The following is a 27,459-nucleotide window of genomic DNA, read 5'->3' on the forward strand; positions in this document are numbered from 1 at the left end:
CAAGTCTGAAGGGCAGCTTAGGAATAGCAACCTGCAACAGGCACTTAGGAAATACTTCGCAGTAACTGCAAACCTTCTTTTCTTCTCTTTTACTAAAACAATAGGCCCACAAGAGGGCTGCAGTCCAACCTTTTGTCTGGTGAGGGGTTTCAGGATCCAAGCTAGTTCAGGCAGAGGTAGCTCAGATCTTGTTACCTTGCAATGTGTGTATCCTTAGCCACAGACCTGTCCTGGGGACCCTCCCTGTTTTCTTAATCTAACAAGAAACCCTTATGAAAATGAACAATCTATATCTAGAAGATCTTTGTTATCTATAGCAGGCAGCAAAATGTGGTTCCTAAATCACGTGGTGTGGATTAACCCCTCTCACGCAGCTCAGGTCTATGGCCCTGGAGAGATCACTGGCCAAGTGCACAAAGGACTGTCGTCTCTAAATGGGCATGGGATGATGGAAGTCACGTATACTGGGCTGACACCATGCTTGCTGCAGTTAATAGACTAATCTAGGTAGATTAATCTAGATTTAATCTGTTACCTATATATGAGTGATACTGCCCCCATATATAGCATTTTAAAAATACAACTTGGTAAAGTCGTAACAAGGTTTGACTGGGGTACTCAAAGCTGTGTCTTCACTAGAAAATAAAATGTGCCTAGGACTGTTCTCCACCGCTGAGGCCAACTGGCATGGAAAGACCTGTGTTCATACTACCAGGAATGCTCCCTGGCCCATGCCAGTGACCAAACCATGTCTGGGAGTTGTTTGGGAGAGTGCTAGTTGCTGCTCAGCCAAAACGGTGTGAAGGACCGCTTTAGCAATTTAATAGTACAGATGATTGTGTTCCTCTGCCTGGGAATGTTTCCTGGCACTGCTTAATTTGCTGCTGCAGACTGTAGCCCAGACTGTATTTTGTCTTTCTGGCCATAGATATCTGAGCTCTAGATTTATTCGAACAACAGTTTAGAGGATTTTTACTAAATTGAGAAACTAGTTATAGCTTTCGGAATCTTTTTAATCACATCACTCTTCCAAACAGATAGATTACTTCCCCCATCAGCTTCCCCAACACAAAGAAGAAACACATTCAGACCATGGCCAGCCCTGAAGAGTCAGATTTGAGACATGAGTCCCTGACTGAGTCCAGGGAAAGAGAGTGGAGTGATTTCCCCCGGTAGTGGATTTTTTTATAGTCCTGGTATTGGAAACATAAAATTCAGACACAGTATTTTTGCATTAGTTTAAAAGTTTTGTGTATGTTTACTGAAATACCTATTCTGTGTTCATTAAAGTCTGACAGATGTAGAGCAGCCAGTTATCAAATGCAGCACCAGAACAGGACAGCTAAAACATGAAAAGATTGGCATAAAAATGTCCATTATCTTTTTTTTTTTTTTTCAATTTTCTCTTGGCAAAGAGCAATGTATAGCTGCCCTGCCTTTGGGACAAAAAAAGGACTGAATTGTGTTTCAGTGGTGGTGTCTACTTTCTACTTGTTCTAGGGAGAGGAAGTATTTACAGAACTCCTTTGGGGCCATAATTTACGCACACATGACTGACAATAGGCTACACTGATCACCACACTTTTAGAAAAGAAAAAAAGAATGTAGACACGGTCACACTTTGTGCCCCCACCTCTACTTCCTCTAAGGTCCATGTTCCAGCAACATTTTTCTTTTCAGCCTGGAATTTGATCTGAATTTTGGTAGTTTTCTGGATCAGGGAGACATCTCTCATCTCCTGCTAGCCACAGCTTATGGACCGAAGGGAAGAGAAGGAAAGAATTTAGAGATTTAAAAAATCTTTGAGTCTGCTAGATTATATTGAATGTAATATATGAAAAAATACCACCCTCTGAACCTCAGTTTATCACTGAATAAGAAATAATACAGGAAAAGTTAGTCTTTAAGAGCAAAAAATCTTTGTAGTGTTGAACATAGTCAGGTTAGGCACCAAAACACACTTAGAGAGTAAATGTATCTCTATGTGGGTGCACGTATGTCAGAAATATGCTCGCAATTCCCACGTAACGGAGAGAGAGCAAGCGACATGTGTGTACTGACTGGCAAAAAATCCATGTTATCTATGTATATTTTAAAAACAAGAGAGAATTTAACAACTATGACAAATCCCAGAAAAGCAGAAAAAACGCTTAAGACCTTGTTTACAGACTAGATAGCCTAAGGGAATTTCAGAGACCCTATCTCTGTACAAATAGCTGCAGTAAAGGCAACGGACACCCTACACTGAGAGACCCAACTGAGCAATGTTGCTTCAGCTCTGTCGACAGTTCCTGTTAGTTTAGCAGAGAGAAACAGGCAGTGCCACTTTTGTCTTTTTGAATCTCTGACTGTGCAAGAGATTAGCCTGCTGAAAGTCTAACCAAAATCTTCAGGTTGATAGAGGTATCTGTGTGGAACTTTAATGGTCTACTTTAAACAGAAGGCCAAATTAGACAGTCCTCTTTGACCTTAAGTTCTGTGAAAGGTGAAAGCATTTTCCTGTTGTGGGGAGAATAACTTGCTGATTCTAGATCGATTTTTCAAAGGACTCATGTGCAGTGTTTTTGCTCTCCTGAGATGTAGAAATGTCTCTGTTGATGAGGGAATTGCGTATGTCAGAGGAGAAAGCCAACACACAAATCGTCGTGCACATTGGAAAAGGATGATTTGCCTTCTACTAAGGATGTAGTGGATGGATGGATGTAGTATTCAAGTCCCCCTGAATGAAACAAATACTGTTCATAAGTTCACCTATGATATTTCTTCTTTTTCACTGGCTTTATGCCAGTTCTCTGCTTTCTGCTATGGCTTTTGATACTACCACGGCCAATGAAAATTAAGACACTTTAAAATAAAAGATATGGATAAAATTGTGTGTGTAAAGTTATACAAATGCCTATGTTATGTTGTCTGATAACTCATGCTCGTGAGAGCCAGAAACTATTGCTTTGCATAACTGGACTTACGTGATTCCAGATTCTAGCAGCAGACTTATGACATGTGCTTTTGTAGGTCTGCTAAATCCTGACATCATTGTGTAAGAAGAACCATTCTAAGTAATTATTAGAGATAATTTTTAATATCAATTATTTTTTCCTCTGTGTAGAGCCTTAGATAGTTGGAATTTTAATGTTATTGAAAACGGTTTGACAAGCAGAGATTCTGCAAGGGTGGGATGAAAGGAACAGTAAATGAGGAGACGGGAATGCAGGAAGAGCACAGACATGTGCGCTGTTTACCCTTCCCTTTCCTCCTGCCATTTGCCATGTCAATGTGCGTGCCAATGCTCAAGGCTAGAGCTGGAGAAGCCGTGGAGAAAGAGCAGCTCTGGGCTGAGCCTGGCAGCTCAGCTGTTGGCTGCGCTCCGAGGACCTCACTGTTGGGAGCAGCCTGGAGTGGGACGTCCTGTTCGGTGCTACTTGATTTCTGCACCAAACCTGTTTCTGGACAACCTGTTTCTGCCCTAGAGAAGCTGGCTGGCAATGTCGGGTAGCGGGTAGCTCGTTGGCAAAGTGTTTTGGGGAGGCCACTTCCAGACCATACCCTGTTAGTGCAGATCACTATATTCCATAGGACATCGCAGAGTTTCCCATTGTGAGAATAATGTCTAGCTGTGGGTCTTTTTATAGTTAAAGGGATATGGCATTTAACAGCACTTTAAAAAGAGCCAGACAATTAGCTGTCTTAAACATCTCTTAAAGAGTTTTTGTATAACGTGTAGAAAATATATGACCAGAGAGTGAGTATTTTACTCAAATAAATAAATGACCTTCATAAAATACATCTTATACATTTCTTTTAGCTGTCCTAAAAGCCAGCCTCCCTTCCCAGTTCTGCTGTAGAGAATTTGGCATATAGAATTTAAAGCAGCTTATTAGAAACATAGACCTTAATGAGAATGGATGAATGAATAAATGTTACCAGTCACCTCACCTGTGAAGAAAAATGTTTTATCTGACCCAGAAGAACCATTACAGAGTTTACTGACTCCACGAAGTAACATAATGTGCTGATTTTGATTGTGCAACTGTGTGTTAAAAGGATGTGAGTGCACTGCTACAAATTCTCATGTGAGACTGGGAGAGGCTTGAAGAAATCAGAGATGAAAAAGGGTTTATTAAGTCATTTAGTTCTTGGATCATTCCCTAAAATGTTTTTTCCACTGCTGTGTCCAGTCAAGTTTTAAACACAGCAAGAAATAGGGCTTCCACCGTTTCCCTGAGGGGGAACTTGTTCCACAGTCATCTAGATCTAACTCTTAGGGCATTTTTCCTCATTAGTCAGAAAAAATTGCCACTGCTTAACTCAGTATAAACTGTGCATGGTTCTTCTGAGCCCCCCTAGGCAGATCCTTTCTTCCACAGTGCACATTCTCTTTGATATTTCTAACATTGCTTTCTTCTCCTAGTGAAAATGTTGATGATTTCTGATGTGCATGAGTAGGTGATGGATATAATAAGAATTACAATTTGAGCTCTAAGAAAACAAGAACTGAGTGGCATGTCTGTAACAGGTTAATCAGTCTATTAAAAATAGGACAGTCTATTTAGATAACTGCTGTGCCTGTTTATCTGTAAACCTTGACAGTCAGACAGATCCACAGCCTAAGTTGGGAGAGATTTTGCCCCAGGTGTTCGTAAGGACCAGATCTGCAAATAGAGTGCAATACCTCAAAAATAGTCTGTTTTCTCTCCACATTACCCAATATCAACAGGAAAGTTGATCCTGGGACCAGAACTTTGTTGACAGTGCTGTTTATTATGCCCAAACCTGAACAAAACCTCCATGCTGCTGTGTCTGCAAAAGCTGTGCAGCACTAGCCCAAGCAGAGAAATAAATGTTTTTATGACAAAATGTAGCTCCAAATACATACAAGGAACAGATCTGCTGAATAAGAAAGTGTTAGTTTTATCATTTCTTTCCTATCTTCCTTGCTTCCTAAACTGATTAAATTGCAACGGATTTATAGAAAGACGTCCCAGATTTTTTAACAGTGATTTAAGTGGGGAGAATATAGGCTGGAGAGACAGTTAAAGAGACAAACTTCACTTACAAAAATGTAAGCAAGCAAGTCAGCATGTGTAACAGCAAAAATGATGCTGGGATATTGAACATACATTAAAAAATATAAAGGCATAGAAATATTTTATTGAAGCATTTAAACTTTACTTTTCTTCTCTCTGGCTCTCCTCACTGTGACCATGTTCTTCCTAGCAGCATAAATCACAAGTACTACTAGTGATACAAAACCCATTAATCCTCATTCAGAACACATCTGCAGCTTACAGGTGTGAGTAAGTTTTTGATCTTTAAACCAGAACTTTTGTAGCCAGATTTCTTACTCAAGAAATATTTCGCCTTTTGGTTGGTATCTCTTATTATAATGTAGAAAAAAGGCAGAATCTTTTCTTTTTCTTGTATGTGAAAACCTGTATTAAGTTAACTCTGCTAAGACTTAAGTGAAGCACTTGGGATAAACCACACATGCATTTGTTTTTCATATAGAATTACTTTGATAAACAAATCAGTGTCACATTCCTGCATGACGCAATTTCAACCCATTATTAATCATACTAAATGTTATTTCGGACCTTTACTTTTTCTTTTTTTTTTTTTTTTTTTTCCTCCCTAAATATTGTCAGTGGAATATTGTAGGCCTCTGCTGTTTTCTTTCAGCGAATTCGAGGTCGAAAAGCCAGTCTGGAGGAAATACAGCTGGTTCACTCTGAACATCATTCACTGCTGTATGGCACCAGCCCCCTGAACAGACAGAAGCTGGACCCCAGGAAACTCCTAGGTCTGTACAGGCCTCTATTCTACTGAGAACAGCACATTCCAGCACTGTCATTAGTCATAGCTGGTGTCAGTTTAAAACACTTGGCAAGCAGTGTGACAAAAATTCACTTTTTCCAAATGCATTGCTATGTGGAAGGAGAATGTTACAATGGAAGCCAAATATAGATTAGCAAAATGCACAGGCTGGAAAGCAGCGATAGAAGTTTCTCCTCATTTGCTTCAAAAATCATCGAAGTGTTAACCCTTTACTGTAATTTGTTCTCCATCGGACGTCAATGGCAATTTTGAACACGGTTGGTCTTCTATCTCCTTGTGTTTTTGATTTGAAAATGAGAGTTTAAGAAACACTTGCTTGTCAGAACTGCTTGTTTGCTGTTCTCATTTGCTTTATTTCAGTTATTTCAGCCATGCTGAGTGCAGATACCATGCCTAAGTCTTGCTAATAAGTGAAGTTTATTTTAATGCCTTCCCATTATGCAGGATATGATATCTTTCTGAAAAACAGGGGGGAAAAACACAGTAAAATGTGAAATGGACCTATGGATGCATGGAATAGCACAAAACTGACAGGATTTTCACATCAAATACCTTCATGCATAGTCAATGCTCAGTGTAGGCTTTTTATAACGGGGTTAAATTGAACTCTGCCTTGAGTGTAGCATGAAGCAGTTCTACTCTTCAGACCTGCTACAGAGCATGTGAAAGGAAACACACAGAAAGTAGTGCATTTTGAAAATAATCTGTGAATGAAATCCTGCCCTTTATGTCCCAGCACACTGGATGCAACACTAATTCTCAGCTATTTTTATAACACTTATTCTGAGATGTGGAGCTTTTCCTAAATGTAATGGAACCCAACCCAAACAAAAACAATACTAGTCATCAAAAGAAATTGCTGCCACAGTTCTAGTAATACATAGCATTTATTTTGCTTTGGAAACTAACGCTAAGAGTCTCTTCTGTAAGACAGACTGTTGCTTCAGTGAGTCATGAGTAGATAAGAAAAATGTCTTGATCATAATGTTACCTGATTTTATACATCTTCTTAGCCAAGGCAACATCAAAACTGGAAAATACTTACAGTGTGATACATTCTCAGGAGCTTGAATTTCCAAGATAGGAAATCCCCCTTTAAAATAAAAACCCAAAACCAAAACCCAAAAAGTGTTTCCAAGAAAAAGCTTTAATTTCCTGCTAAATGAAAATTTGGAAACATTTTGATTTGAGTTCATCAACATTGTCAAAATGTTCCATTTTGATAGAATCAACCTTTTAATTTAAATTTTGTTGGTTTTTATTAATTTCATTTTAATTTTCCCATTATTAACTATACCACACATTGATATAAGATTTTGTTCCCATTTTGGATCTCAGTGGTTGACCAGCATATGGGATACAGTGTGTAGTTGCAGCTATGAGGTGAAGAAAGGAACAGACCCAGGTATCTTCTCCATGTTTCTGCCTGCGTACAGAGGATGCAGAAAACTTTGTTTAACCAATCTCAGAAAACCATTTCTTTACCCACAGTTCTTTACTTGACACTCTTTACCTTTTTTATTTGACACTTAGTCCAAAACATTTACTCTCTAAGTTTATATCAAGATCACACTCCTAGCATATATTCTGACTGTATCCTTGGCTTAATGCCCTTTTCTGTCTCTGTTTCTAGGATGTTTTCTTGCTGCATCTCTCATGGCCTCTTTACCAAGACAGCAGTCAATGAAACACCCTTCCCGCATGCTTTTGCATGTGCCTGTGTTTTGGTTGGAAGCTCTAATCATTTGGGCTTCCCCACTCTTGTCTAAAGAAACTTAATCGTCTCTTACATTTTTCCAAAATGCAGTGTGACTATTCCACCTTTCGTTGTTCCCAGTTTGACAAAGTTGAACTTAACCAATCCTGACATTGAAATTAACATCTTGGTATAGTATAGAAATTCAGCATGATGTGTAGCAAAGAAGAAATATTTCTCATCAAAAAAGTCATCAATAACAACATTGTCTCATAAAACATTCCTATTTCAATAAATGCATTTTTTTTTCCTACGGAATTAGTTCCATCAAATTATGACTTTGCATCCTAAAGAAAAGGAGGACCTAACCATTCCTTTTCTTACTCCTCTACCCACCCAAAAAGACAAAGGCTCAGTTTGTTCTCTACTTGTGCTCCAGAAAAACGTTTGTTCCCTGTCCCTGTTCAGAAGAGTACTTCTGCTTTCTCTGAGGCTCTCTTTTTCTTTCTTTTTTTTTTTTTTTTTTTTTTTTTTTTAAACAGAAAAGAAACACTTGAAGGAATGAAATTTAAGTATGACTGACTAGGGCTTGAAATGTGCTACTTGTCAATAAATGCTTATTTCAGTGCTCCTGTTCAGGAAAAAACTCTGTTCTGGAAGACCTCGAGGCAAAATGGCGGTAAACTACTGAAATCAGTGAGAATTATGCACACAGTTATTGTTCACATATTCTTAATGGTTTCAGGGCATAAACTGGCTTGAACTCTTGGCTTTATTTTCCCTGCATCAGAGCCTACAAATGCAGCTATTGCAAATGATCGCTTCAACTTCTGCACTATTGCGTAGTTAAGCTTTTGACTGATCGTATTTCAGTGCGGTATGTTAAGCAACATGTTATGTTGCACTACATTGTCTTGACATGAAGGAAACTAATATGCAAACTATGTGTCACATCATGTTACAGTTTCATGTGACAGAATACAACCTTTCAAATCACTTTGAATAAGATGAAGGGCAGAACAGTTATCAAACAGGTCTTATGAATTTGTTTGCTTTTTCCTCCAATCAAAATTAAAAGAGTGTTTCTAAAAATCACATTTCCAATGATTACAAATTTGTAAAAGTGAGAAATATGCTGTCAACACATCCCTGACAGTGAGCTGGTATTTAGAGTACAACTAAAAGATGCATTCACAGAGCATCTGTGCAATTGCAATTTCAAGTTAATGAAAAAGGGATCACTTAGCAGAAATGCTTTTGTTCTTGAGTGATGATGCTGAAAGCAATTAAGTTCTTCAATCTGTGCCTTATCACAAGTGAACAGTTTTTAATTTGTTTTTTTTTTCTTGAAAGATGGTTTTTGCCCATCACTTTACCTGCTCATCAGTCTCTCAGTACCCAGCTGCCAACCTCCTAAGCAGCTTCCTTCACTTCTGTAGGGACCCTGATCTCAGTCAGTGATGGGTGCCTCAGCACCTAATTTGACTAATCAGCTTCTACTGCCTTTATGAGGTGAAATTCAGAAATTTTGGATCATTTTTCTAGCTCTATCAATAAACTGTTGTACTGAATCTTATCTAAAAGATCTTTTTATTCAAGTGATTTTCTGGTGATGACAAACTCTGCCCTGATGGAAAGCCAGAAAAAGTATGGTTATTTAAAATTTGTCTTCTGTCTCACTTGAAGTATCCAATTTATCTTTTTCATTATTATTCTGAAGGTATCCTGGGGTGTGGAAGGGTGTTTCCAGAAAATGACTGTTATTTACCAAGTTCTGCTGGGACATCAACTCCAAACATCATGGGAAATTCTCACTTCGATTCATTTTCAGGGTTTGCTTTTTGCTACTAATTTCCATTTATGGCAAAGAGTGTTGTGAGCTCTTTTCTTTTTGTGAGGCTAGCTAAGTGATGGTATCATTCGCTCTTAGTAGAACCTTTCCCACCATTGCTTTAACGAAATCTCAATGTTTTTCTTGTTCTGCAAAGTCTGTTATCTGCTTTTTTTGACTATCATGAAACAAGAAATGAGTATCCTGGCAAGTTTCTTGATACACTGAAAAGGCTTCATGCTTGTTTTCCTCATTTTAGTACTATCTGTTGATTGATTTTAAAGTCCTTCCTCACCATCTGCTTTTCTGTTTTTACTTTGTGTTTGTTGTTTTTAATAGTGTTTACCATGCACGATATGCCTGGCCACAGGGAAATAAATGAGAGCTCATCTGTTCTCTCTTATGTCCCAACTCTGCAATGGAATTTAAGAAAAAAGATCTAGCCATTCAATATTCGAAAAATGCCTTCTTTTATCTCGAATTACAGCTTATGTTTCCATTAATGTCTCCTGGCACTTTAACAGAACTAATATTTTAGTTATCTACTCAAGACTTTTTGATCTTCCCCACAGTAAAATGTGAAAAATTGCTGTTCTCATTGGTCCCTGGATCTGCTTAGCCAGAGATCTGGAAACTCCTCCTGTACCTCTACTCTGACAAACTCCTGCAGCCAACATTTCCTTGCCTGTCTGGGGCCATTAGGACTCACAGTATGAGAATACTCCTCATAGCTGCTACACCTGCATTTCCCCTGGTAGCTCCACAGGAGGTTTTGTTTGACTTCTCTTGCACATTGTGCAACCTGATCAAAGGCCTCTAGCCGGTTAAAAATGGATCTCGGATTTTACTCAGAGTGTAAAGCACTTTCTTCGTCTCAGACCTTGCAGTCTGATCTCTTGTACTTCAAAGATGATGGCTTATAATTGTCTTTATGCATTTCATTGGCACCTGCTAAACATGAGTAACTGTAGCGTTCGCCCCTTCCATAACAATGGGTGGCTCTTCTTGGTAACTTGAGTGATTCACTATCTAAGGCTTCCTCCAGATGGCAAAGATGCAAAGCCCGTTCTGTGATAGGGCGGGGGAAAAGCTTGTGTTCTCTTCGGCAGCTGCCTCAGGATCAGATTACATACAGGGACAGGAACTGCATCAAATCCTGAGATCCTCACCCGGTTTTCATGTTGTCCTTATCAAGACAAACAGTGAGTTTAGTGGTACGAAAAAAAAAAAGAAAAAATGTATTAGTAAAAAGTGAGTATAAATATTAAGACAAACCCTATCACATTATCTAATGTATAGAGCAGAATAAGCTAGAAATTAGATTCTAAAACCTATTAAGTTTTTGTTCCGTTTAGTTGAATACATTTACTGAGTAATACTGAAACAAGTAGTGTTTCATTTTATGTTTTTAAAATACATTCAATGTATTCATCGATGGTATGTTAACGAAAAGAAGAGCATTTTTGTATAGATAGGAAGACTAAGGCTTTGATTTTCAAGGGAGAAACTTTTTTGCAGAAATGAAGTTAAGAAATTAGTTATCAGTTTTGTGTAAGTTTAATGAGGTTCCCTGTCTTGTCAGTGAAAAGAAACAGGCGCTTCTCGGGTATAATTCATCCCATCAGGCACCTAGGCTGGGCAGAGGTGCCCTCCTCTCCCCACTGGCTATAGACGAAGCTGAGATGACTGGCTTAGACAAGCTGCTTATCAGCTATAGATATCGGGATGATTAGTCACCCTAGTTCAGAGTGATTTTCTGTGGAGATTCAGTCATTATGCTCCTTTGAAACTACTGCTTACCAATCTTGAGATCTGTCATTGTTGCAAAAGATTACCTTAACTACCCCATGGCTGATTTGCTAAGTACTATTAATATTTTTCATTGTGTGATACTGAAATCTAAATTACAGTAAAGAGTGATTACTGTTCCAGTATTTAAATGTCTTTTTGATAAGTGATGCTTATTGTTTCTTTTTTTTTCTTTAATATATAGGAAACGTGTCTCAAAAACTCTTTTCCTTGTTGCCTTGTGGGGGACTTGGGGTAAGTAGCTGTTTGTTTTTTCGCAAGAAGGACAGCACGCAGCATATGTATTCATTCATGAATTCTTTAGCACTATTGCATTATGAATTCAAAGTCTTGAGAAGCTGATAAAAAATGCAGAGATGAAACCTGAGCCAAAATCATAATGTGTGTTCAAAGACACAGAAGACAGCGCGTTACAATAAGCATATGGAACAGTTAGGTAGGAGCGTATTTTGTGATAACGTGCACGTTTCTCAGTTGTCCCACTTTGGGCTTTTTACATGAGCTCTATTTTTGAGGAGAGTAACACGGGTGCAATTGTTATAGCAGAATGAGCTTTGGAGGAGCTGTTATGCTTACTGTTGAAAAGTAAATATAGCTTCACATTTCTCAGAAAGGACAAAAAACTTTACCAAAGCTAACATTTAGCATGAGAAGTGCTCACTAGCTGCCAGCTAATAACTTGGGTGTTGTTAAACTAATAAATTATTGGAGCATTTTTATGTCCTGTTTTGAAATGGATTCATTCTGAAATACAAACTTATAAGTATTAGGAAACAGTAGACAAAAATCTGTTGCAACACTAGGTAAAAGAATTAATCTGAATTATTGAAAAAACCATGTAGAATGGAGATTTTCTACTGATGTTGGTATCCTACTCCTATTAAATTCTGGTGAAGATAATACCCGGGAGAAATCGTTTTTCACATACAGGATTTTTTCACATAAAAGTGTTCTGTGCTTTTGGTCCAGCTGGGTCCATTATTTACTGGTGTCAGCAATATCAAAGCACAATGATGATATCACTAGATATTGATGGGCTGGCTGGCTGATGCATATGTATTTTAGTTTCTTTTCACTGTTTCTGAGTATGCAGGAATAAAACCACAATCTCTGGAGGGCAACTTCCAATGCAACCTTCTGAAGTTTTATTTACTTTTGTCCTTCACAGAGGATAAATTCCATACCATACTAGTCTTGTTCATAGTGGAGGGTTTTATGATGAGATACCTGACAGAAGAAATACTCATTTTGTAAGGTTTTAATACATGAAAAAAAAAAATAATCCATTTTAGCTTTCAATATTTAGTAACTTTTGAGGGTTTCTGAACTATGAGTTAAGGAACAAAGAATCAGGAAGTGGTAATCATTCCAGCTCCTGTACTGTGGACTTAGCTTGCTAAGGATTCTGCCTAAAATTTGGAACTTGGTAACTAACAACTTGCTAATTTTGAAAGCTGGGAGTCAGCTGACATTACACATTGACATGTAGACATGCATGTCCACGTGACCTCTGTGCACTACTGTGTGCACATATGTGCATGCGCATGCATGTATGCACACATTTCTGTATATAAAAAAAAGGTAAATTTTCCCACTGTTTTTGCAGTTACTAAGAATTTTAGAGAAAATGGAACAAGAGATGAATTAATTTGAGAAAGGATATTCAGGCTTCTGAGTAAAGAGGAGCTGATGTAAAATTTCTTGACAAATCTTTCTGAGGGCTTAGGAAAGTAAATAGGACTGCAGTATGCTTTGAAACTTAAAATATAGGATTTTTCTGTGAAATAAGTTATTGTGGTATTAAAAAATCATGAACAGAGATGTGCTTTGAAATCCTTCTACTAATGAAAGTATGTTGCCCATTCTAAAGTTAACACAAGTCAGAAATACTCAGTATAACTTCATTTTTTTAAGCATTTAAATTTACCTACACTTTTTTGGAACTGTTGGGTTTATTTCTTATTTAAAATAATGGAAATTGGATTAAAGAACATGTTGTAGAAATGGATCTTTTATTTATTTTTTTTCTAGTTGGTTTGCCTTTCTACATGTTATTGTCAGGCTTGCTGTGGGGCTCTTTTAAAGGAATGGGTTATGACCTTTTTCAAGGTAAATAATCAGATTAGGAGCTCTCTTTCAGTGATATTAACTGTCTACTGGTTAAGATGAGCTCTGGGAAAAGGAACAGCTTCAAACTGTGTGGAAGGAGATTCTTAAGTTTACTTTCAAAAATGATGGTGGAAAGAAAGAAGCATTGCTACTTAGTAGCTTTCAAGTATTTTGAGGGTTATAAACCAGTAATCAACATAAAGCAGTGAGAGTAGTTCAAGCTAATATTTTAAGGAGGAAGGGAAGAATTAATTTTTTTAAATTTTTTGTTCTTATTTATTTTCTTGCTTGCTTGATTACTTGTTTGTGAAAGAATACAGTGAGAAAGTATCACGAAAAAAAATATTCCATTCTTGCAGGAGGCTTTATAGCTGCCTCTTGAACAATGGTTTTCAGAGCTCTTTGATCCTATTGTTTTCTAACCATATGGGGGCCTTGCTGGCTGTTATTATGCAGCTTTTCTATTATTAAATAGATTAGTGGTTGAACTACTCACACAGGGGATGGGAAATGCAGGCTCGTTTCTCTCCACTGCCAGGCTGGATTTAATATCAGAGTCCCCATCTCTTAGAGGATGTTGTTACCACTCAGGAGGTCATAGATCTGTTTCTGGTTGGAGACCCTCACACCATGCACTGAAGCTGTGCCGCTGTTGGAAAGAGCACTGGAGCAGTAAGACAGAGCTTAAGCAGGATAAAGACCGTGTATCTAAGGCTATGATCTAGCTATCATACATTTCTAAATGACGTGAACTCCTATCTCTGAGCCCCTGCTCCACAAACAGCTTATGTATTTCACATGAAAGAATCAGTGAATAAAATGGAAACTGCTCTTGGAGCCTGGACTGGAACCCCGGACTTCACAGGCATTGAAGGCATGATCAGCTGATGGGCTATAAAGACTATATCGGCATGAATTTGAGATGGCTTGCATTGTTCACAAACAAAGGTCCAACTAACCTCCATAACCCTATATTATTAATTTTATTATCTTCGTTCTAACAGCACCAATAAACTGAGATCAAGATCAGGGATCCTCTTCTTTGGACAGTACTTACAATTACAGTAAAAGAAAGCTTCTTCAAGAATTTTGAAAAGCAAACAAGAGGCAGTGTCCATAATTAGTATTTTCTGGTCCTGTTCCATCATGGCTCTCAATCTTCTGTACCAGTGCAAACTGCATGTAAAGTCACTGTTTACTGATTTTGTAAACATTTTTCATCCATGAGAGTTTTCTTTCAAGTAGTGATAGGGACTGATTACGTCAGGGTCATTGGCAGATTTGGTATGTGTTAGACTTTCAGGAGAAATAAAAAACTTTATAGTTTTATACGAAACTATTTAAGTAATAATTAGCTCTCTTATCTAAGAGCACATACTGTTTCATACTGACAGCCAAATGAACGGATCTCACAGAGAAAAAGAGAGTCTAAATCTAACCTCCTAAATTTGCCTGTAACAGGCTTTCTTTCAATGATGGTTAATTTTTTATCAGAGGACTATCCAGGGTCAGCAGTATAACATCCACTGAAGTATTGCTCCCTCTTGCAATAATGCTTTTTATTCTTCTTTCAAGCTTAACATTGTTCTAGAACCAACTGTTGTTAAAGAATTCTAATATCAGGGGGATGAAATTCCTTGTGTTGGAGAGAGACTAGCAGCTCTACGGCCAGCAGTTTTAATAATAAGAGATGGTTTCTTGCAGCTGGTCAGAGGTTTGGAATGTGAAAAGTTCTCCAGGAGAGATGGGTAGATTGCAGGTGAAGTGGCCAAATGGGGAGAATAATCACAAATTGCTTTTTGGTTCTGTGGATTATCAGACCATTCCACAATTTTTCATCTGTAAACGGCCACTAGAGCTCTGGCTGATCATTTGATCAATGCATCCACCTATTGAAATTCCTCCCTTTCTGTTGTGCTGTGAAAATGACAATAAAAGAAGCAGAAATCTACTTTTAATGGGAGCAAGTTTCATCTCCTTCCTTCAGTCTGTCACTAAAAATAGTGATTGTTTTCCTGCCTGTTTGACCTGCTGCTGTGTGAAGAAATCTTGAAGTCATTTCTCAGCCATATTTTTTTGTCTAGTTGATAGGCAAAAAAACCCACAAAAGCAAAGAAGAGCAGGCTTTTATGATAATGTCATCATCGGCTCCCAGCTTCAAACACTTCTGCGGCTTTTGAATTGTCATTTATAACTTGGAACTGAACCGACCCATAATTCCCTTGATGCATTTAGAGAAATTGATAACAGACTGCTTCTTTTATGGCTCAGAGGAGGCAACTCCAATCACATCACTATTGGCAGTCAATATTATTTTCTGACATGGTTGTAAAAGTATAAAGGGGCTTATGGCATTTGTTTAGATGAGGAATGGGCTCTCAAGCTGTGCTGGGGTTTATGGGTCCAGATTACTGAGAAGCAAAGGGAATATGATGTTTGCAAACAGGATATGATTTTATTTAAGTTTGGGTTTCATACGTTGTTCCCTGGGGATTGTCCTGCAGACAGAAGAGAATTTCACTTTTATCATATGAAATTGGGCAGTTATCCAATCCCCCCCCACTCTCCCCCACCCTCAAAAGACACTGCTCCAAACCTGTAATGTGTAAAGTCAGACCTTTAAATTGCTAGAGGAGGAGCTGGGGGAGAACACTACCCTGCAAGAAATCAGACTTCAGCAGAATAAACATTTAGTGAGCTGAACAGAGTGGTTCATGGGCTAAACATTGACCCATCTGAATGGCTAAGAGTAGCTTGTACATATTACGGAAACTCCATTGCATTTCCTCTCATTTTGCTGTTATGGCAATTTTCTCCTGGGATAAGCTGGTCTTGTTTCATTAACTGCTGGCCTTGTTTCGTTAACTGAAGTGTAGCTTAGATCTTCCATATCGGAAAATAATTTGGCCCGTAACTATCAAGAAAAGAAACTTGAAGCTATAAAATCTCGCTATCTTTTTACAAAACTTAGAAAATATTAATATTTTCTGAATGTTGAATTTCTTTCTGGCATTCCTTGCTGTGGTAGCTGGACAGTACTACTTTTTGTCCTGACCACACAGGAAGAAAAGCAATAAGAAAGGCAAGATTTCCCTCATATGCAACTTTAGTAAGTCATCCAGGCAACAAATTGTTTTCTGCTGCTTCTCATTCTTCCCTTGATCCTCTCAGTCTGGGCCCAGGAAAAATCTTCAGCCTTTGCACATGATGACTCTTCATTCCTCTTATTTGTATAAGAGCTAATGGTACCAACCTAGTTCCATTACCAGGTACAATAGCGTAAAAATTAAGAAAGTATTGGCAACAGTGTTGTCTCCTTGTAGCAGATTTTAGGCTCCAGGCTGCTCAGGGATCTCTCCTTACACCTACATGCAAATCTGGCTGTAAGGAAACCAGACTGCCTATTGTTTGAGTACTCAAATTAAACATCACCTCCACACAGATGTTAGAATTAAGTTGTGTACTTTCCCTATATCCCAGGCTGTACCAAAATAGGTATTGTCCTTTCACAACATCAACCAAAAAAATGTCTGTTTCCTGGTTTGGGGAAAGCAATCTGTTATTCCTAGAAGCTCATCTACTCAGTATGATGTTTTCGATTGTGAAATCATTAATATACCATGCTGCCAATATATTCATCTATTAATTTAAACTACTTACCTGAGTCACCTTATTAACCCACTGGAATTTGCCAGTTAGAACATTTTGGAGCAGATTGCAGGAAACTTCTGGGAATAAAGGACTTGTTTACCTCCTAAGCCTCTCTGGCAGCTAAACCATCCCTAAAGAAATCCCAAACAACCTCACAGACACATCATGCTTTGATATATTTTGCATGACTATTTAGGTGTCACAGTTACATGCTGTTGACTGCGTGATCTTTTCTGCAGAGGTCATCAAAATACGTGATCAAAAAGGCCATCCTGGTACCACCCCACAGCACAATTTAAGGCTGGTGGCGATGGGACTGGAGTGAGGGCTGGAGGTTTGTCATCCCAGAGCATTCAAGGGCCTGCACACTCAGTCAATTTGTGCAGCCTCAGATAAACCTATTTAGACTATCCACAGGATGGGGGAGTGAGGGTGTAATGTACTCCCCGCTGCGCTGGTGAACGCACTCTTTAGATGGCATATCCCATCAGTTCTGGCAATTCATGACAGCCGGCTGTTTCAGTGGTCTATACTTTGTAGGAACGGACCAATTAACACTTTAGTTGAGCTCTCTTATGCATAGAGAATTGTAGGCTTTCTAGCTGATAAGCTCACAGCTTCCTTGAGTGGACAATCTAAAGAACAGGGAAATTAGATAAAACCTGCACATTTACTTACTTTCCATTCAGAACGACAGTTCTCTGAAGACTCATTTGTCCAGCTTCACGTTCCAAGAATTTAGGCACTCAGCTAATTATTTTCGTCCTTTCTAACAGAGGAGCTTTTTTCCTTGGTACTAGACCAGATTAAAATTGTAAACAAAGATACAGCACACGGAACATAGAAAATTATTGTGAAGTTATTGGACTACCATAAAGTCAAATCAAGTCTTACCTCATTTTGCGCATTTCCTAAAAATTATTCTCTTGCCAAAGGCCAGCATTATGCAAAGAGGCCTTCTTGTTCACCAGAATATGAAACATTATATATATCTATATCTCTCTATATATCTGTATCTCTTAAATGTAAATAGTGGAATAGTACCATAAACAACTTACTAATACCATTCACTCTCCCCAGACTTAATCACACACACACCTATGGATTTGATGGGAATTCCATAACTAAAGCAGAATTCACATTTGCACTTTAAAAATACACCATGTGTTTATTGATAGAATTTAGCCCCCAAGATGGACAGAAAAGCTCTCTGAAGAGGAAAAGTTCATGTGTTGCTTGTCTGAATAAACACCAGTTTCTAGCATAGCTCCATAGCAGCCTCTAACATAAAGATCATCCAAGAAGAAGCTGAAATGCTGTGTGTTGCTGAAACATGTTCACCAGCAAATGATGAAACTTTTAAAAAACAAGGCTTGAATTCTGCACGTGAAAGTTGTGTTTTCTGTAGCTGTATGCATTACGACCAACTACATATTGTTCTATTTGCCCATGAACCCCTGGAAACTGTATGATCAAACATAAGAAGGCAGTTGCACAAGCATTTTCACACACTAATCCATTAAATACTAAAACAAATGTCAAGTTGAATTAATAGAGTACTCAGGGTTAGGACTGAAAGTGCAGTAACATTTTTTACAAGCATCTGGCGATATATACCACATATCTGAGACTTGAATCTGGGCCTAAGTGTTTTATTTATGAGTTTTTTCTAAAAACAAGTTCTAATCCACATCTAATCCATGCTATCCTCCCTCCATTCCCCCTACCAATGATCCACACATCAATGTTTCACTAAGGTTTTGAGATCCTTTAGGATGTCTAATGTATGCTTTATGAGACCCAGAGAGTAACCAAATCAAACTATTTCTTCTGAAGATATTATTCTATTCGGGCTTCAGCTTGACTTAGGGTGATTCTCATTTTGAATACAAAGCTCTTCATTTTTTAATACAGATCTCACATATTTACTTGCTTTTTTTACAAACCTTAAGGTGAATTCCGTTTATATAGAAGTAGGGGTGCTGCGTTTTTATCAGCGGCTGACTATCACTATCAGTACCTCTGCTAGGCATTCAATTATTAATTTTTACGTAAATTTTTTTTACTGAGACTTTTCTGAAAATTGGCTTTGATTTATAATAGCTTTACAAGTTAGATCACTATTGGCAGGTAAAACTTGAAAGATATTAAATATTCTACATACAGTGGGTACGTGTACTGTCCACATTCCTTGTTCTTGCCCAGAAAGAGGCTTTTAGGGTCAGAATTAATAGCCTCTAAAATTCTTTTTAGATGTCCATTTCCATGAATATTATTGCTGGTAAATTCTCCTACTGGAATTATTTAAACACAACCAAGGGAATGCAAGCCCAGGTGAATTCCATGGTTTTTGTTTAAGCAATGATTTGTGATGATCCTTTGAACTATGCATCCCACTGGAGTCTAAAGATCTCATCCCCTCCTCAATTTATTTGTAAACCACGCTGGTAGCTAAGAAAGCATGAGAAGCTGATATTCTGGGTACTCTCTATGGCGGGCATTTTAGATTAAAGCAGCTGGAAATGCCTTTGACCGAACAAGTCTGATACAGCTGTAAAATAGTAGTAAAAATAAAGGAAGCTCACTGTACATAGTTTCCCTAAAGTAGCCTGCTTTTACACGCTTCCTGTACGCTGGATTTATGGAAGAGACGTCAGCCATGCAAACTTTTTCTCCTTTGTTCCTTAACGAGAGACATGGCTGACAGGCCATTCATTAGAGGTTGTTCCTCGGAGATGATGTGCACACCTTCGCTTCTTTAGTCATGGTGAGATGAAACAGCAGCTGAGAAACACGTTGCGGACCTTTCGCTTCTTAGTGGAAATCACGGAGGTGATGAATGATCGCCAGGACATCTGTAGGAGTGGGAGGTGAGAGCTACGAGCGTGGCACCTGGGAAGCTGCACTGCTTATGGTCGGGAGCAAAGTATTGCAAACCTATGCGCTAGTGTTTGCTGGCACCAACTGTCTCCAAGAATGACGGACTCCTTGCTGGAAGCGATAGCAAAATGCCACACACAATTTTTAGAGGTTGCAACACTTCAGGAAAATATTTAATTTCTATTTTCGTGCCAGGGAACTAAAAAAAAAAACACAGTGAGGGAAACATGTTTGCTCTGGCATAAGTGGAAGAGTTTAAAGCTAAAGCACAGGAATTTGCTCTGCAGTACACAAGTTTTATTAAATTGCAGTATCACTGAGGAGGTCTGTACTCTGATATGTTATTTCTCACAGATTTCTTTATCGGTTTGTTTACTGTGTATAGCTACACTGTTGTTAGCTGACTAGATTTTATTTACTTCTTAGTTTTATAACCACTTATATCAAACAACAACCTTTTTTTTTCATATAGTAGTTTTTCTAGATTTGTATTGAAATTCGTCCATCTGAAATGCATACTGGTTTAACTTCCATCCAAGACCAGTTGAGCCCAACCTCTACTCTTTAAAGAAAAGGCAAAGAATCTTTTTAGAATGCTGTAAAGAACTGCTACATTTTAGCTTGTTGTCTAGGATATTTGTACACATATAACACAATCACTGCTATCAAAGGATCATTAGAGGTCAAAATATCCATGAACAGGTAGATGACAGACTGCATTTTTGAACTATTCTCAGAGAACGAGTATCTCTGGTAGGGACATATGGTAACTCTAGGAGCACTGGTTTTGATTTTTATGATGGCAACAGTCGTGCAGAGAATCCAGAGCAGGATGAGTGATTCAGTATATTTTTAATTTCTTTTAGGAGGGAAATCAGAATTCCACTGTGGCGGCTGGATTTATGTTAAATTGCAAATTGTGTGTACATGTGTGTGAGAGAGAGAGGGGGCGAGCTCTAGGATGCTTTGTCAGAATCCATTCCAAAGCAGTAGTCTGGGGTCTCTTTTATATTGCCATGTAGTAATGTTTGCAGTAATTATTTAAGAAAGAGAAATAACTCACAGAGATGAATACACCATGCAGGGTGTGAAAAATGGAAGGGTATGTCAGACTGTGAGCAGCATCTCTGGTCAGCAGAATTGTGATCCAGTGACCATTAGGCAGATCCCAGGAGGTTTCTGGAGGAAGGACTGAAATGATGAGGAGTGAAGAGGTTCTCTAGCAGGGGAAGGGATAGGTAAAACAAAAGGCAGTTTAAAAATGCTTTAGAATAATTATTATTATTCATGCTGCTTTCTTCGCCTCTCTGAGGTAGGTTCCAGATAAATGTAAATAGCAGGACAAGTATCATTTCCAGTTTCAGCAACTGTGGACACTTCAGAAAGGCCTTTAAGTAAACAATCTCTCGCTCAGATGCATTTCCATATCCTTCCTCTCCGCCTTCACATACACATGCCACAACCTGAGCACGGTATGAGTTGGTAACTTTCAAACTTATAGTCAGTCTTCCTTAATATGAAATATTCCTGCCATGAGTGGTTACCATTCAAGCTTTCTATCTGCTGAAACATCTCTGCTGCAAGGCTTCTGGTTTCTCAGTATGCTTAAAGTCTTCGTTGTGAAAGTCATCACCGATATTTCTTGCAGGAAGCATTCACATCAAGTTCTTTTTGTAGTGCAAAGCAAGGGATTTCTGCACACGGGGCTTGAAACATTAGTTGCGTCCAGTCAGGAAAAGTTACCTACATTTCTTTTCACTTAAGTCATTCCCTTCCTCTTTAATGCCTCCACATCCACTTCAGGGACAGGTAGCTTAATTTCTATCATCTGTAGCTTTACAGAGTATTAGCTTTGCTACACATGCCAATGATTGAGCTATACTAGATGTGCTTGAAAAAGCCTACAACCTGCAGTGCTCGTTCAGGAAACTCGGAGTGAAGTAAATCCATATGTGTATTAGAAAGTCACTGTTCAGATAGGACTCATGTTTTCTGGCTCTTGGTGCTATCATGCACAGTCCTTCTTTGAAGAGCTGCAGCAGGGATAGGGTTTTTGATAACGAAATGTGTAGTATGCTCATAGATTAACACCAACATTTTTGTGCTTTAAAAAAACCGTTCTTTTTTGTTTGGTTAGACATTCAGAACTTTTTGCTACCCTGATTTTTTTTTAAAGGACTCTTAAATGAAAATAATGTATATAACTAAGCAGGAAAAAAAAAAAAAAAAAGGCTAAGATTCTGTTTTAGAATTGATCTACAAATGCTGTATTTTCTGTAAATTTTCTTTAACATTTTCCAAAAAATTTCCTAGTCAAGTAGGGTTTTTAATGAATTCTGCTCTAAAGCACTGGCAGAACAAAAATTACCCCTTATAAAATTCCATCTGACTTCTTCATAGCCTGTGATTCAGCAAGCATCACGTTTGTCACAAATTCATGCATACTCAGCATCTAGATAGACTGTCAGATATATGTGATACATACATGAGCTAGAACCAGAAACCACAGTGTCTAATCCTATTCCCTTCACTTGTATAAAATCCAACCATTTCATCTCACAGGAATAAAGAAAAGCGTATCTAGTAGGATTTTACATAGCTGCTTTTCACATACAGCTTGACAACTGGGCCAGCTAGTAGCTGTAATTTTAATGGTTTTGCCATTTGTATCACTGTATTTCAACAGCAATTTAAAAAGTAAACATTGAATAACACTAAAAGAAAATCTCAGTTTAAAGACCTGAAACACTTAAGGCAATACAGCAAACTAATAGAGATACAAAATAGAATGAGATGGCATTTTCTAGTCGTTACAGCTAAAGCATTGGCTGTGTGACAGAAGTTTTTCATGAGATGTTCCTCAGAAATTCAGTCTTAATTTTACATGAGTATGAAACAGAATTTGACATCTAAGTTTGGAATACTGTGCCATTTCAGGGTAATTATTCATATATTTATTATATATTCATGTATTATAATCACTGTGCACTAACGTATGCAGCCTCAGTTGGCCACCCCTGGCTTCGAGAGTTTACCATTCGTTACATGTACCATGCCCAAGAGATCAGCTAAAAATATCCTGAATTTCCTGTGTGCTTGTAGGTGATCACTTTTGAAAATTCCTCCGCAAATGCTGTTTGGGTTCCTGATTGCCCATTTTTACTCCCAGTCCAGGTAAAATTAGGTAGCAGTCATTCAAGTGGTCTGGGGGAAATTTTTCAGTGGAAGATATTTGGTCTTATTGCCCCAGTTCAGTCTCCTCACACTCAGTTGAAAGCAGAAAGTGATAAATGCCGCATCCTGGCCAAGACTCAGCGTTTGGTGGTTGGAGAGACTTCTGTCTCATGTGTCAGAGCAGACAACTGTCTTGAAGGGTGGGTACTCTCAAGTTGTGGTTACAATTTTAACTTAATCGGCCTTCCTGGAAATGAATCATAGTCCCTTTGAGCACTCAGGCTCCTGCTCGTGCCCTAGTGTACTGAGCAGCTGCCATTGAATCATTTTCATCAGCCACTCCTTCATGTTAACCTTAATTTGCTAGCTGTAAAAATGGTAAGAAAGTACTCCCTCCCAGCCCTCTTGTTGATACTTCTTTATTTAAAGTACTGCACAGTATTTTTCAAACTTTATTATGGTTTGATTACATTGATTTAACCGGTGACCTCTACTTATTTATCTCCTTGATTGTTTTAAAAATGAAAATTGATTCACAGTTGCTTTAAAGCAATAGTGAGACAACCTGAAGGTCTGCCTAATGTTAAAAACCTCTCTTTTTTTTACTACTTGTTTTCTTTTTTATTTCTTGTTGTAATTTCCTATTTACCTATTGATTTGTGTGCGTCTTTGGGAAAGCTGCTTAATTTCTTCAAATCTTAAGCTACCAATCTGCAAAACAAACATAATAAATCATCCCGTACCAAGCTGATGATGCTTAATTATGTTTGTACAACATTTTGAGTTTCTCAGATGAAAACACAGTGTGCTATTATCACTGTTATTCTAAACTTTGCAAGCAAAATCCCGTCTTCTTATTCAGGTCTACTGTGAATACCAACTATTTGCATTAGTTCTGCTGCATGAACACAAAACTGATCAAAATGATAGAAAACTCAGTTCCAGTATATACTGAAAAATAAGTTCACTTTAGTACCTTGAAATATAATATTGTAACAGTAATGACGAAGACATTTGACAGGTGTAGAGAAGATCAAGCTTCTTTCTGTTTCAAATGACTAATCAGAGAAATCCCTCAGAACCTCCAGAGTCGAGCAGCAGTTTCATCCATTTTCAATTACTTGATTTCTTTCTTTCCTTCTTTTTTTTTCCTTTTTTCTTTTTTTTTTTTAAGAAATTAGGAACAGAAGCTTCTGGTTCAAACTGAAAACATGTCTCAGTGTGCTTGGAAGTCATCCAAATAACATCTGCCACAGTATTTTGTCTATCCCTAAACGTTTTTCTTTTCATGATAAATTTCTACAGTATGATACAATTAAATGCACTTCCCATGGAGCATTGAGGAAGTCTGGCTGTCTCTTTGGATGACTTTTTCAGACTATTTCACACCACCATATCTGCTTGGAATAATATCATATAAGTGATATACAACATTTCACCTGATTTTTTTTTTAAATAAATAGTTACTAAAAATAGATTTCAAAGGTAAAATTTTAGCATACTGATTGAAGGTGTAGAGCAGTGCTGCTTAGCCATCTTTATAACATTTCCTTCATAATATTTTATCTTTATAATATTTTATCCTTCTATTTCATATGATATTCGTGTAATGTCTTACATGTCACCCTTGCTCATTTAGAAGGTGAAAAGACAATTTTCTCTGCTTTAAATAACCACTTTCATCTGTTACAAAGGGGGACCTAAAGCTTTTCAGCTGAAACTTACTAGTTTGTCAGAACTGGAGATGCAGCAAGGGTCGTGCTTTATTTTATTTCCTTTTATTTTCTGTTTATGGCAATAGTGACTACTGAAATTAATCCAAAAACTAATTGTTCTGATTTCAGTCACTTAAAACCAGCTCCTGCCTGGGTAGGAAAGACAAGTGCTTACTGCTTCTTTTTTTTAAAAGAAAGGGGTAATGACCCGAGCCACTGGCGAGTTTTGGTGGCACGGGTTGCCGGTGACGGCTGCTGAGGCCACACCGATGGACGCCTTGTCCCAGTACTGGCGGGTCCCCGTCCCCCCGCCGGCGCGAGGACCCGGCGCACGGCGGCTGGCGAGCAGGCCCGTCCCGGCCGATGTAACACTGTTTGTAATGAGAAATCTAAACAGGGAATGGCAGCGAGGCATGACAGGAATGTGTTTCCATTGGAGAAGCCCGTGCAGAGAAAAAGCATAAGCAAAGCCATGTCCAGAAGGCCTTTCAGCTGGCCGGGACGGAAGACTGATGTTATTGTACGCGGGCTGTCACGCTGCCAGCCCTCCCTCACGGGTTTGTTTTCTCTCATGCTCTCCCTCTCCCTCTCCCTCTCCCTCTCTCCCCTGCCTTCCTCCCGGGGCCGGCTGTTTGCTCAGGTGGACAGTGACACCGTTTGGAACGAGCTGCACTCGGCCGGGGCGGCACGCATGGCGGTGGGCTGTGTCATCGAGCTGGCGGCCCGCGTGGCCTCCCGGGAGCTGAAGGTGAGGTCCGGGCCGCGCCGTGGGTGGGAGAGCCAGGGCGGTGGAGTCGGGGGGCGGCGGAGGGCGGGGGGGAGGGGGGGGGGGGGGGGGCTGAAGGGAGGCGTTGTTCAACCGCTCCGCTCCGGCAGGGTGGCGGGAAGAGGGCTGGGAGGATGGCCACGAAGGTGTGGCGACCTGGGTGACTCTTCCAGGCCTCGTCCGGGACGGCCTTGCCGTCGATACGCTGAAGCGGCGGTGGGCACTTACAGCGCAGGGTGGCTACAGCCCAAGGTGAAGTCACTCAGAAGAGCGCACCGCTCTGGCAAGGGGCTGTGGCACTGCCTTCTTGAAATAAATTTTACTATTTTTTTCTAAAAAAATATGGTTGTTCAGTCATGTGCGTAACCTCAGGATACCACCCAGAGCGAGGGGAGGCCAACAGCGGGTGTGCAGGCTGGGGGGAAGAGGGAGGCAGCTGTGGAGGGGAGCGGTGACCCAGGAGGTGCCTTTCCGCCAGGCTGACGGCCCCGCGTTCTTCTCCCCGGCCCCTTTTCCCTTCCTATCTCTGTGCCGCGCGATCTGCGAGGCATGATGTACAAAACCCAAATTATCCCCAGTCTAAACAATTTATAAAAGCTCCAGACCTGACAGACTTTGACATTTTATTTGGTATTTTAACAGCCCTATTTAAAGGTACACCATATGCAGCCAGAATGCAGGCTTGCCCCAATAAACATTGTTGGAGCTAACATGTCTCCTTAACGAAACTGTTTATTCTCTTTCCAGTTGAAATACTAATGGAATCCGTCCTGCTTCCAAAATCAAGACAGAAATAAATATTTTAGAATTAGCGTTGCACCATGATTTTTAAAATTCCAAATTGTATTTGAACTTGAGAATTTCGTTCTAGTATATCTGTCTTATTTCAGTCAAAATACATTAGCTACATATTTGGGGATTAGCACATATGTTTGTATGCATATACACATAGATATAGTATATATAGGTACATAAATGACAGCTTACTCAGGTGAAGTGCAGTGCTATAGCTCTGACCCAGTCGAATGCAGTTACCAAACTTTCATGTTCAGCCACTGAAATGATTACCCAGGTACTACACAAAATGTACAAATTTTGAAATCTCAGATCAAGAACAGGGCGCATTGTATGAGATCCTGCTGTGCATCCTTTCTGAGGGTACACTTCACCACATTAAGCTTTTTGGTCACAGTAGGATTCAATACACAACTCACTGTGCATTATTCCCACCCAACAGGACTGATGAAAGGGAAGGATTTTTTAGCTAGTTTTTACCTTTGGTGACTGTAGGATATACATCGGTCTCTAAGACAACATAAAAGCAAGTTTTGATAAGAACAGTGAGATCTGTCCTATGTGCAGTTGACATGAGCAGGGTCCGCTGCAGAATCTTTACCTCTGTACATTTGCGCTGTCTTTCCACAGTGTGAATACTCTTGGTTGTTTATGTGTATGTGATGGACACCTGAAAAGAATCAAACATCAGCCACTGTGAGACCTTGGTTGTTACTGGTGTTGCAACAGTCTGTAAACAAATATTTTAAATTTAGTACTAGTTTGTAGTTTACTGTAAAATTATTGTTGATCCTAAATAGAATCTTTGTCTACAGTGCAGAGAATTGAAGCAGTCTCATGCAGCCTGCAGTTGAGGCATAAGAAAGGTAATTGTTCAATAGATGTTCCAAGTAGTTGGTTTATACCAAATCATCAAAAAAAAAAAAAAATAGGAATGGAAAGGATTGTCTGTGAAAGAGAATTGGGAATACCCACACCATTCCTGACAGGTGTTTTTCTAACCTGCTCCTATACTTCCAGCATGAACCCCAATGACTTACATGCCACCGTGCTAACTGTATGAACTAACAATCTGCATGTGGTATTTATAATTTAAGGTTATGGAAAGGTTATTAAGGCCTGACTGACAGAAGAAAAGCATGCTAGAAGAAGTTCTGGAAATGCACAAATCCTGACATTAGCTATTTTGGCAGAGTCCTTC

At 39.0% G+C, this 27,459-nt stretch overlaps 1 protein-coding gene across 5 annotated transcripts in view; it reads left to right on the forward strand.

The window, feature by feature from the left end:
- Positions 1-27,459, forward strand: part of HDAC9 (histone deacetylase 9) — a 276,738-nt gene that overhangs the window by 142,782 nt on the left and 106,497 nt on the right. For all 5 annotated transcript variants that reach the window (XM_086468227.1, XM_086468228.1, XM_086468232.1 and 2 more), the window contains 3 exons: positions 5,677-5,797; positions 11,353-11,402; positions 25,338-25,445. In XM_086468227.1, coding sequence (XP_086324353.1) covers positions 5,677-5,797; positions 11,353-11,402; positions 25,338-25,445 — 279 coding nt within the window. The remainder of the gene's footprint in view (positions 1-5,676; positions 5,798-11,352; positions 11,403-25,337; positions 25,446-27,459) is intronic.

This window comes from Leptosomus discolor, chromosome 7 (assembly GCF_034619465.1).
Source record: "Leptosomus discolor isolate bLepDis1 chromosome 7, bLepDis1.hap2, whole genome shotgun sequence".
NCBI lineage: Eukaryota > Metazoa > Chordata > Aves > Leptosomiformes > Leptosomidae > Leptosomus > Leptosomus discolor.